The 12,954-nt window shown below is 61.5% G+C and overlaps 1 protein-coding gene across 3 annotated transcripts in view; it reads right to left on the bottom strand.

Annotated features, from left to right (window-relative positions):
- LOC119111818 (pre-piRNA 3'-exonuclease trimmer) overlaps positions 1 to 12,954 on the bottom strand; it is a 48,650-nt gene that overhangs the window by 18,652 nt on the left and 17,044 nt on the right. The window contains exon 13 of one of the 3 annotated variants that reach the window (XM_037235643.1): positions 5,176 to 5,465. The exons of the other annotated variants lie outside the window; for them this stretch is intronic. Coding sequence (XP_037091538.1) covers position 5,465 — 1 coding nt within the window. The 3' untranslated portion in view covers positions 5,176 to 5,464. Of the gene's footprint in view, positions 1 to 5,175; positions 5,466 to 12,954 lie in introns of those variants that run through there. 3 annotated transcript variants of the gene reach the window in all.

Here is a 12,954-nt window from a genome sequence, read left to right as displayed (position 1 = left end):
CAAAGCATGCATTCGTACATCACAAAAATGGCCAGCCCAACGTAGCGGTCACTACCCGGGCCCCTTTATCCTGCACTAGCGGATCAAACAACCGCCTCACGGCACTCCAATGGGAGGCACCGCATTTCCAGCAACGCCTACCCCACCTCCGTGTCAGAGCACCATGGTCAGTGCCACGATCAGTCGGTAAGTGCTGACTAATCCCCTGGTCCGGCCAGAACCGAAGCTAGAGCCGTGACTCGCTGGCGCGGAGGGGACCAGCACCGCTCTCTCCCAGGCCAACAGCGATCGTGAAGACACAGCGCAGGTACGCTGTCAGTTTGCATTCTTCCACCTTCTACATGTTTTTTTTTTTGCTGATTGCAGTGTTAACCGTTTACCTCTCGTCTGACGCCCGAAACACCGGAGTCACACTTCATGGATATTTCATCTCAGCCAATTTCCATCAGGTTGTGCGAAAGCCGTGCCAGGGTTTTATCAGCACATGTTAATAGCCCCGCCAGGAGCCCTAAACCTGATTAAGCGATCAAGTGGATAACCACAATTATTACCGTCAATCCGCGCAATCGCCCACCGTAATTCAACCCTCAGCTTTGCTAACCAGGTTCCGTCATCAGGAGAGCCCATTCTGGCGCTACAAGAGCCAAGTTGGCCGATCATCTGCAGCGTCCCGCGGCGCACGCCACACCCCGCCGACTCCGCGCAGGAAGATTACACGGTGTAGAGCGGCGGTGCCCGGCGTCGGCCCTCCAGCTCTCCTCAGCGGCCCGCGGCGCGCGCCATACCCCGCCGACACCGCGCCGGAGGATTACACGGAGTAGAGCGGCGGTGCCCGGCGTCGGCCATCCAGCTCTCCTCAGCGGCCCGCGGTGCGCGCCACACCCCGCCGACACCGCGCCGGAGGATTACACGGTGTAGAGCGGCGGTGCCCGGTGTCGGCCCTCCAGCTCTCCTCAGCGGCCCGCGGCGCGCGCCATACCCCGCCGACTCCACACCGGGGGACTCCAAATAGCAGAGCGGCGGTGCCCGGCGTCGACTCTTCAGCTCTCCAGCTCTCCTCGGCGGCCCGCGGCGCGCTGTGTTTACGCGCGTGGGCCCGGCCGCCGCGGCCGCCGCCGGGGCTCACACACAGGGCGTGGCTGTGCGGCGGCTGTGCTAGTCAGGACGAAGTTTGTTGTGACTGGCGGCGGACGCATCGGGCGTCGGCCCAGCGGCGAACCGAGCGAGACTCGCAGAGTCGAACAGCCATTCAACATCGGGCGTTGGCCCAGCGGCGAACCGAGCGGGACCAGCAGAGTCGAACAGCCATTCAACGTCGGACGTCGGCTCAGCGCCGAACCGAGCGAGGCTCACAGAGTCGAACAGCCATTCAACATCGGGCGTCGGCTCAGCGCCGAACCGAGTGAGGCTCACGGATTCAACCAGCCATTTGACATCGGGCGTCGGCTCAGCGACGAACCGAGCGAGACTCGCAGAGTCGACCAGCAATTCAACATCGGGCGTCGGCTCAGCGCCGAACCGAGTGAGGCTCACGGATTCAACCAGCCATTTGACATCGGGCGTCGGCTCAGCGACGAACCGAGCGAGACTCGCAGAGTCGACCAGCAATTCAACATCGGGCGTCGGCCCATCGGCGAACCGAGCGAGACTCGCAGAGTCGACCAGCCACACATAAAAACGCGACGCCCGGCAGACGATATCATTTGCATGAAGGTGAAGACTTCTCATCATGGAAGGGTTGCAAGAGGACCTCAGTAGATACCCCTTTCATTTGCATGTGCATGATGCTTGCCTTGACACTAACAGGCTACTCAGCAGCAAGCTAGAGGTAAATGAAAAGTGGCTTCGCTAAGCCATGTCAGCTGTTGTACTGGTACAAGCCTATGGCGTGTGATGCCTGGTTAGTTTGTCACATCCAAGCGCCTCACAAATGTCGAGACGACGAGGGAGAATGCTGGGCTCAACCGGAGAGGTGGGCACATCCTGTTCTAGGCTGACTGGCGGGAAGCGGGACGCAGGCAACATATCTGGAGGACAGATATCAGCCACATCGCAGCGTTATAAAGCCAAAAGCTCAGTGGAATATGTGACGTGCTGGCTGGTGTGCTATGATTTCTTTATGAAACGGATGCTATCACAGACACCATGAAAGAGCGTTCCGTACTCTTCGCCAGCCATATGATCTTCAAACAGACGTGCTACGGACAATATCAACCGCGGCGAGTTACTCGTCAAATGCTCTCAAATACGCTGATTGGTCACGGTTACCGAACATGTATCATTTCAGCAGCAATTAAAACCATGACGGCCTCGGTTTCTGGCATCGGAGCTGACGGGGATATTTCAGTCGTACTCCAGCGAAGAGTGGGGCGGCTGGACAGCGACTTTGGCCTCTGATGGCTCACCGCCAAAGGCCGCCTCGCTAGCGTTGGCAAGACTCGACATTGCGAGCAGCTTGGACGGAACGTCGCGCGAGCCTAGCATGGCGATTTTTACACCGGCACTTGACACTGTGATATAAGTGCATCACCTTGACTTGAAGTGCATCACCTCTGCCGACGCCAGACTCTCCTGGGCGGTGTAACGCCGACTAATTCTGCACGGTCCAGGACATCCAGTGCCGAGCTCGCAAGCGCCCCTTTTAGTAGCGCAAGCGATATTTGATGTTGCGTGACCGCAATGCACGCAATAGCTCAGTGCCAACTGGTCTCAACAGCGCTAAGTTGGTACAATACAATCGTCTCTCGCCGTTTTTTTCCGGGACAGTCTCGCTATGACCGCGCGCAGATTCTCGTCCCTCCCCCTCCCCCCAACCCTTAGCTATGGACGTAACCTCATACAAATTCCCGCATCAAGCGTATGCACAAAAATGAGGAGCATGCGGAGACGAAGGCTTTGATAGGCTGCATTACCTCCTCAAAACTCCATACATCTGTGGTGATTTTTAAATCATCCTGAGGACTGAGGTCCATATCGATCACAAATCGGGGTGATTTCTACACAGTCCAAAGACTGGATGAGCGCACGGCTCGAACGCTAACGCACTATCAGCCTTACATTGCATCCTTGAAGGGACTATCCCACCTTCTTTGTACTTTTCACTTATTCTGCATTAAACGCGTAGAACTTGATGAGCAATACCAGTTTTCTCGAAATCCTCCTGAATAGTCCAGAATTTCGATTCTGAGGTAGCCTAACCTGCGGGAGAAATATAATTTGACTCCCTGCTCAGCGCCACGAAAACAACGCTTTTCATTTGCCTTGCGCCTCCCAATGCGTGTGCCCTGTAATGGTCGCAACACACTGATGTGTCCAAATGCCTGCGCAATAAATGCTACGAAAGCATGAAACACTGTTTAAATGAAAAGATACACAAACATTAAGCTTTTACCTTGCGAATGCAACGAAACGTCATACCATGGCTTTAATTTCTCGCCTAGGGCATTAACTGCAGTGCCTCTTTTCGAGGCACATTTTGACTTTGGGAATTGAGATAATGCGACCTATGTGACGCATTGGTTCAAACTTCAACCGATGCGGTTCTCGGTAACAGACCCTTGCTCACCAGGCCAAACATATTTTTGTTTTATTTGTACCAACAGGGGTGCGCACGGCCACTGTCATGACAACGGTGGCCGTGACTGCAGGGACGAAGCGTAGCGTTGTCGCGGAGCGTTGGCTGTGTAAGTTGGACTCGAAAACAATTAAAATCGATATCCTTATTGTATCTTGATGGCACTGATGTGGCACAACCCAGTGCTATTTTGAGGCGTCACTAGTCCTGAGGTTTCGCTGGAATATATCTTGAAGATATGCTTCAAAGGTGGGGCATTCCCTTTAAGCACCGTGGAGGGACAAACGCCTGCTATTTTGCGACGCCGGGCGAATGAGGGCGTCAGACCAAGGCCGTTGCCGCATGCTATGCCGGACCATGCAATGACCAGTGAGGCGCTCGATGGTCGGAGCCCAATAGCTATCGTTTTGTCCAATTCGTCAGATGCATACCCCGTGCCTGCATTTCGCGAACTTCCTCGGATGGATCCGGGTATAGGAGTACGACGGAAAGAACTGGACATCCATGCCAACATCCATGCCAACACATGCCGACATCCATGCCAACTGAGCTTGCTGTATCCTTTGAAATGCAGTGACGTTAAATCATGTTTTACTGCTGCCAATCCCAGAAATCCAGGAGCTTGAGCAAACAATGAACGGATCCTCACCAAACTGACCGGTGGGCAAAACAATGCCGGGTACATACACATGGGCGAGTATTCCAGCACATTCCACGCGCGGGGAAGGCCCTGTTACATAAGCAGTACGGTACCATCTCCGTCAGTAGACTGACCGTCCCACAACATGGTGTCGAGTCTTCCCACGTGGCCAGACCAGCGCCTAACGTGGCGCATCTCCCAACCACATCGGACGCACCGCGGAACCACAGATGCGTAGCGCGGAGGAAAGCCGCAACTGTTCGCGAACGCAACGGAAACCTCGAGCGCGCTTAGCGCACCACCAGGAGTGTCGGCGGCGTGCCTGGTGTCCCACTCCCAGCGGCCTCCCTGCTGTCCCACTTCCGGCGGCCTCCCTGGTGCCCCGCTCCCGGAGGCGGCGCTTCCTCGCTGCCGCTCTGTCGCCGGGCGCGCTATGGGGCCGGCCGGCTGCGCGGCCGGCCCGCCGGCGGTGGCGTCAGCAGCCGCCACCTGGATGGATGACGCACATGCCTCGCCGCCCACCGTCGACCTTCGGCGTCTTCTTTCTGGACCGGCCGGCCGCCAACACAAGCGGCCGGCTGCCGCAGAGACCGTCACGTGACCGCCGCCGCCGCGGGTTCAAGGCCGCCGGCGCCGGTCACGTGACACCGCCCCTGGCGCCCAAGGCCGGTCGCCGCTACCGCGAACTGGAGGGCGTCACGTGCGCAGCCCGTGACGTCCAGTTCAAGTGTGCCTCGCGCTGGCAGTCATCCGACACCACCCCTGGCCGTGCCTCGGACATGTCATGTCTCGTCAGCTAACGTCCCGGCACACGTCCTCAGCAGATCCGCCAATCACGGCCACGCTGCAGCAGCTCAAACGCTGCCGGCAGACCAGGGCCGACCGCCAGCCCCTTTCAAGCGAGGAGTCAGAACGCTTCCTGGCTTTATCAAAACGCGTTGAGAATTCAGCGTCGCCACACGGTTCTCTCACTTCGTTCGCTCGCCTTCGGTGCTCGAGTGAGCGCACCCGCAGACGGCCGAGCCAGATCTTTGTCCTCAGCCCGAGACAAGGCAGCGCGAGCGGCTGCGTCTGTCGAGCGTCTCAGTGTTCAAATGCGGGCACGTCCACCCGAGTCAACACGGGGCCGCCGGCAGGAGCAGGTGTCTGCCCAGCTGTCCGTGGCGCCGGGGCTGCCCGCTGACCGGCTGGTGACTGACGGCGGCGGCCGCGGTGGTGGTGCGGGCTGGTGACTGGGCACGATGAGGCCCTCTGGGAAGATGGGATGGTCAGAGACTGGACGTGGTGGTGGTGGTGCGGGCTGGTGACTGGGCACGATGAGGCCCTCTGGGACGATGGGATGGCCAGAGACTGGACGTGGTGGTGGTGGTGCGGGCTGGTGATTGGGCACGATGAGGCCCTCTGGGAGAATGGGATGGTCAGAGACTGCAGGCGACAGCTATAGAGTTACATGTTGCGCATTGGAAGATCCTACCGCCAGCCGGTCATTGAAGAAAGGTGAAGACACTGTACTCAGCAGTATGGGCGCGGCCAGGATTTCCTTCAATTAAGAGGGGGCCCGAACCTCAGTTATAACACATCAGGCTGAATTTTAATAGCCTGACAAGACGAACCATCTGTGGTGAAAAATCAAAACAATGCGGAGCTAATGCCCTCCCCCCCCCCCCTCCCCACTCCTTAGCAGCGCCTGTGCTTTGAACTGTCATTTTCGGACCTTTTCGCCCGATGCAAGCACCTCACGATGCTTCAGACCACTCAGAATAGTACTTAGAAGCATCACACCAGCGGGGCTGGAGCACCAACAGCCGGCGGTCGGCGCACTTCCAGCGTCCAAACACCGCGCTCCCAGTGGTGTCGCCGGCACCGAAACAGAGCGCAGGTATATTGCACGCGCCCCGGGGGTGGGGTGGGGCACTCGCCACCCGCCTGTTTACCCAGCCTGGGCCTGGCACTCTTGGCACAGCGGTGGCAGACCCTCTAATAGCCAAAGAAAAGATGTAAACATTTGGAGGCCGGGTGACGTTGATTTCAGTAACAGCGCCGTAGTGTCCGCATCGCTTCCACGCGGAGGTTTGGCGGCGGGGCGGGGGGGGGGGGGGGCGCCAGGACAACAAAGCCGAACGGTCTGGCGGCGGGCAGCACGCGGGCAAGGGCAGTGATTCTCACAGGCGTATCCAGACTCGCAATGAGAGGCACGTAGCCAAGACCAGCATGAATGCATTCGTTCCATAAGGCCAGGTGAGTGGTGGGCGGCCAATGTCAATGGCATGGTTGTTCTGGGCCTTTGAGCCCTCTGTATCGCTTCTGGGAGTCACAGCTAGGCAACGTTGTACCCATCACACGGCCATGTGCCTAAAACGCGTTCACATGCCGTGACCGAGGAGGAAATGTGCCAAGAGCACAAGCGTAATAGGCATAGTATCATCGTGTAATAATATCGAACGGGTGTAATATCAAATGAGAGTCATATGTGCCAAGATCTGCGCGTCATTGCCGGCATGGCAGTCATCGCGGCCCTTCCTCAAATCTCTGAGCACCCCGTTCGCCTGCAAGATCACAGGGACGCCGTGTCCCAGCGGACGGAAGCCAGACGCCGTCCTGACCGACGATTTACACAGGCTCACTCCGCTTGGGCGCGGGGGTGAGAAGTGAGCGAACTTTTCACGCGCCCTTGCATGTGGCAAAGCCTCCGACAAAGGCAAACTTAGACGCTCATGACCGCGAGGCGGGTAGCTGTGGTCACGTGGTCAAAAACACTGCCCAAAAACTAGCTAGCAGCGGCAGTCCGAACAGAGGTTTGGCCATTAATGCTCTACCAAACACAACCGTCCGAAGCTCCTCCAGAACCGGAACGCGGACGTCCGGTTCACATAGCACTCAGACGCGGCAGTGGAAGTGGCAGTGACGACACCAGTGGTGGAATCAGGGCCCGTAGTAATGAAATTACCACTGGTTTCGGCGGGAGCAATAACAGCACTGCTGAGGCTGATACCAGCACAGGTGAAGCCAGCGGCGTCAGCGCCGACAGCGCAGGCTGCGGCGCCGGTACCAGTCAGCAGCGACGTCAGCGACGTTAACGCTGGGGCAGCAGCAGGACCTATGCTGGTGACCGCAGCAGCGGCCGTGCCACTGGTCATGCAGGTGGCCGTAGTGGCGGTCGTGTTGGTGGCGGTGGCGGCGGCGGCAGCGGTGGCGATGGTGGCGATGGTGGCGGTGGCGGCGGCGGTGCTGGCTGCGGCGACGGTAGCGGCGGCGCCGGAGCCGGTGGCCCGTTGGCAATGGCCTCGGCTCATCCTCGGCTGTCGTCGTCCGCCGAAATACCCGCCGGCAGAAATAGCCGGAGGCGGCCGAAGGCTGTTGCGCCGCCGCCAGGGGACGTCAGCGACGCGACGGGACACCGAGCGGGCCCACCTGTCACCACAGGAGGGACACCGAGCGGGCCCACCTGTCACCACAGGAGGGACACCGAGCGGGCCCACCTGTCACCACAGGAGGGACACCGAGCGGGCCCACCCGTCACCACAGGAGGGACACCGAGCGGGCCCACCTGTCACCACAGGACGGACACCGAGCGGGCCCACCTGTCACCACAGGAGGGACACCGAGCGGGCCCACCTGTCACCACAGGAGGGACACCGAGCGGGCCCACCTGTCACCACAGGAGGGACACCGAGCGGGCCCACCTGTCACCACAGGAGGGACACCGAGCGGGCCCACCTGTCACCACAGGACGGACACCGAGCGGGCCCACCTGTCACCACAGGAGGGACACCGAGCGGGCCCACCTGTCACCACAGGAGGGACACCGAGCGGGCCCACCTGTCACCACAGGAGGGACACCGAGCGGGCCCACCTGTCACCACAGGAGGGACACCGAGCGGGCCCACCTGCCACCACAGGAGGGACACCGAGCGGGCCCACCTGTCACCACAGGAGGGACACCGAGCGGGCCCACCTGTCACCACAGGAGGGACACCAAGCGGGCCCGCCTGCCACCACAGGAGGGACACCGAGCGGGCCCACCTGTCACCACAGGAGGGACACCGAGCGGGCCCACCTGTCACCACAGGACGGACACCGAGCGGGCCCACCTGTCACCACAGGAGGGACACCGAGCGGGCCCACCTGTCACCACAGGACGGACACCGAGCGGGCCCACCTGCCACCAGAGGGGGGACACCGAGCGGGCCCACCTGTCACCACAGGAGGGACACCGAGCGGGCCCACCTGTCACCACAGGAGGGACACCGAGCGGGCCCACCTGTCACCACAGGAGGGACACCGAGCGGGCCCACCTGTCACCACAGGAGGGACACCGAGCGGGCCCACCTGTCACCACAGGAGGGACACCGAGCGGGCCCACCTGTCACCACAGGAGGGACACCGAGCGGGCCCACCCGTCACCACAGGAGGGACACCGAGCGGGCCCACCTGTCACCACAGGAGGGACACCGAGCGGGCCCACCCGTCACCACAGGAGGGACACCGAGCGGGCCCACCTGTCACCACAGGAGGGACACCGAGCGGGCCCACCTGCCACCACAGGAGGGACACCGAGCGGGCCCACCCGTCACCACAGGAGGGACACCGAGCGGGCCCACCTGTCACCACAGGAGGGACACCGAGCGGGCCCACCTGTCACCACAGGAGGGACACCGAGCGGGCCCACCTGTCACCACAGGAGGGACACCGAGCGGGCCCACCTGTCACCACAGGAGGGACACCGAGCGGGCCCACCTGTCACCACAGGAGGGACACCGAGCGGGCCCACCTGTCACCACAGGAGGGACACCGAGCGGGCCCACCTGTCACCACAGGAGGGACACCGAGCGGGCCCACCTGCCACCACAGGAGGGACACCGAGCGGGCCCACCTGTCACCACAGGAGGGACACCGAGCGGGCCCACCTGTCACCACAGGACGGACACCGAGCGGGCCCACCTGTCACCACAGGAGGGACACCGAGCGGGCCCACCTGTCACCACAGGAGGGACACCGAGCGGGCCCACCTGTCACCACAGGAGGGACACCGAGCGGGCCCACCTGTCACCACAAGAGGGACACCGAGCGGGCCCACCTGTCACCACAGGAGGGACACCGAGCGGGCCCACCTGTCACCACAGGAGGGACACCGAGCGGGCCCACCCGTCACCACAGGAGGGACACCGAGCGGGCCCACCTGTCACCACAGGAGGGACACCGAGCGGGCCCACCTGTCACCACAAGAGGGACACCGAGCGGGCCCACCCGTCACCACAGGAGGGACACCGAGCGGGCCCACCTGTCACCACAGGAGGGACACCGAGCGGGCCCACCTGTCACCACAAGAGGGACACCGAGCGGGCCCACCTGTCACCACAGGAGGGACACCGAGCGGGCCCACCTGTCACCACAGGAGGGACACCGAGCGGGCCCACCTGCCACCAGAGGGGGGACACCGAGCGGGCCCACCTGCCACCACAGGAGGGACGCCGAGCGGGCCCACCCGTCACCATAGGGGGGACACCGAGCGGGCCCACCTGTCACTACAGGAGGGACACCGAGCGGGCCCACCTGTCACCACAGGAGGGACACCGAGCGGGCCCACCTGCCACCACAGGAGGGACACCGAGCGGGCCCACCTGCCACCACAGGAGGGACACCGAGCGGGCCCACCCGTCACCATAGGGGGGACACCGAGCGGGCCCACCTGTCACTACAGGAGGGACACCGAGCGGGCCCACCTGTCACCACAGGAGGGACACCGAGTGTCACCTGTCATCAATATCAGCCACAGCAAGGGCACTCTAAGTGCCATACCCGTCACTCCACGAGGGGCACTCAGCGGCCACACCTGTCACCGAAGGATGGGCACAGGCGGTCAGTCCGGGCACCACCGACAGTCACAGGTGGGTCACCGAGCGACCAAGGCCGTCACCTCGGGAGCACCGGCCACCGAGGGGGCCACCTGCCACGCAAAGAAATAGCCGGCACCGTGTCTAGAAACGATGAACTTCCCGCCTTGAGATAATCACCCTACCACAGAGGTACATTAGGTGCGCCCCAGCCCACATGAATGACCCAGTGGAGATGTTCAGCCTGGCACAAGCAGGCTAGGCAGGACACATGGCCTAGTCGCGATCAGGAGTGTGAAGAGTAAAAGTTATTGGACTCGTTGACGGAAACTAAGACGAGGAGAACGAGCGCCAGGCAGCTCACAGGTCAGCTCAATCTCCGGTCCTTGCGGTGACTCAGATCTAGCGTTGTCGTCACGAAGATGTAGTGCTTTTTATAGCCCGCTATATATTCAGTCCTCATCAATCAAATAGAAATACCACAACCACTCAAGCACCGCTCTGACGTGGGGGCCAACAAAAAAGGCAGCACGTGGCAGGCGTGAGCGCCAAAGAGACTGCAGGGACAATAACATAACTTAACATTTTGGCAACTAATCGGAAAATGCGATGAAACCGTTAGCACGGCATAGGTTTTTCCAAAAATCTCCCCAACGGCAAAGGAAATTCCTCCCAGTCCCAGTTTAACTCCAGGTCTGAAACAGCCAGGTCAAACATAACTGTCTCATCTGTCTCTTCTGTCGAGGCCCGGTCAGCGACACCGCACGGCGCCAGCGCCTCTGGTGTCAGCCGACGGAACCAAGGTGACATAATGGCGGCATCTCCGCTAACGACAATGGCCTTGCTGTTGACGCCCCGCAGCCACGGCGGCGTGGAGGTGCGGCGACCACACCGAAATAGCGCCACTGGCAGCGGCCGACGGCGACCGTCCTCGCGCCTATTCCGGGCCGCTGCTAGATCGCCTGTCGCCCAGCTCCGCGGCAAAGAAAGCAGCTGCTCTTCTGAGAGCGGTCGTGACGCCCCTCTCCGGACGGCGGACAGTCATCCGTCACAGCCGTGACGTCATCCCCCGCTTCGGACACGGGGAGGAGCTGGGGTTAGTAATGACGCGTACGAGTGCAGTCGACGTCCAGTGGCAGTCCGTATCAGCGACGGAACATTTTGCTGTTGTTTATGGGTACTTCTGGGCACCCCGACTGCTGCCATTATCCTGCGCCAAGTTGAAAAATGGACGGCCAAGCACACCGATCTTGAGTTAACGCCAGATTTGTCGGAAGTTGAACGAGCTTTAGGAAAAATATTTAACAACTATTTGATGGGTGAGAAACGACAGTGATGTTGACATGCCCGCAATACCAGCAGCTGTTGCACATGAACATCGTAGCCTCCATTTCCTTCGCTCAGACATCGCGCCAACCCTTCTATGGCAACACTTGACAGTGCCGATGACCCCCTCCCTTCCCAAGACGGCGGCGCCCGCCGGTGCCCAGCCACGGCAGTGAGCCTACGCCAGCCAGCGTGACGGTGTCAGATGGAACCCCAGGGGAGCCGAAGCCCTCAGCTGGCCGGCTCTGCGTCCCACAGCGCCGACGACCGGCATGACTGGGTGTCAGATGGAACCTCGGGGGAGTCGAAGCCCTCAGCTGGCCCGCTCTGCGTCCCACAGCGCCGACGGCCGGCATGACTGGGTGTCAGATGGGACCTCGGGGGAGTCGAAGCCCTCAGCTGGCCCGCTCTGCGTCCCACAGCGCCGACGGCCGGCATGACTGGGTGTCAGATGGGACCTCGGGGGAGTCGAAGCCCTCAGCCGGCCCGCTCTGCGTCCCACAGCGCCGACGGCCGGCATGACTGGGTGTCAGATGGAACCCCGGGGGAGCCGAAGCCCTCAGGTGGCCCGCTCTGCGTCCCACAGCGCCGACGGCCGGCATGACTGGGTGTCAGATGGGACCTCGGGGGAGTCGAAGCCCTCAGCCGGCCCGCTCTGCGTCCCACAGCGCCGACGGCCGGCGTGACTGGGTGTCAGATGGGACCTCGGGGAGGCAGAGCCCTCAGATAGCTGGGTCGTCGGCCGGATCTGCGTCCCACAGCGCCGACGGCCGGCATGACTGGGTGTCAGATGGGACCTCGGGGGAGCCGAAGCCCTCAGCCGGCCGGCTCTGCGTCCCACAGCGCCGACGGCCGGCATGACTGGGTGTCAGATGGGACCTCGGGGAGGCAGAGCCCTCAGATGGCTGGGTCGTCGGCCGGATCTGCGTCCCACAGCGCCGACGGCCAGCGTGACTGGGTGTCAGATGGGACCTCGGGGGAGTCGAAGCCCTCAGATAGCTGGGTCGTCGGCCGGATCTGCGCCCCACAGCGCCGACGGCCGGCGTGACCACGTACGTAGAGCCGGCCGGGTCGTCGGCCGGCTCTATGTACCACAGCACCGACGACGGGCGCCGCCGCCACGCTGTGTCAGCGTTGGTTTTCGGCACGCTGTCATTCAGGGCTCCAGGCCCGTGACGGGGTCTGCACGCCGGCCCACCTCTGTGCGGTGGAGCCTCCAGCCAGCCACGGCCCAATGGACGGAGGAGCATACGACGTTCAGTGCAAGTCGTCGATGCCGGAAGGACATCATCCGCACATCCCATACAGCTGTGACGTGGATGATTTGAGCTTAAACACACCTTACTGCTCGGTCGTAAAACGTTCAAACCAGAACAAAAGTGCAGCACATGACGACCTCTAACGACACCACGGTGTTTCGGCAACCTCACGCTCGTTTCGTACTCTGAGAGTACAGCTTCGTTTTCACAGCCTCACGCGGCTCTGAGCGGAGTTGACGGCGGATGGTCAGAGTATCAGAGTCCTGACTGCTGGCTGGCCAGCGCCGACTGGTGGTGAGAGACGCGGCGTGCGCTCCACCG

This window comes from Pollicipes pollicipes, unplaced genomic scaffold (genome assembly GCF_011947565.3).
Source record: "Pollicipes pollicipes isolate AB1234 unplaced genomic scaffold, Ppol_2.1 Scaffold_7261;HRSCAF=8764_pilon_pilon_pilon, whole genome shotgun sequence".
Taxonomy (NCBI): Eukaryota; Metazoa; Arthropoda; class Thecostraca; order Pollicipedomorpha; family Pollicipedidae; genus Pollicipes; species Pollicipes pollicipes.
Note: the sequence above shows the minus strand (reverse complement) of the source record. Positions and strands in the feature narration are given on the sequence as shown.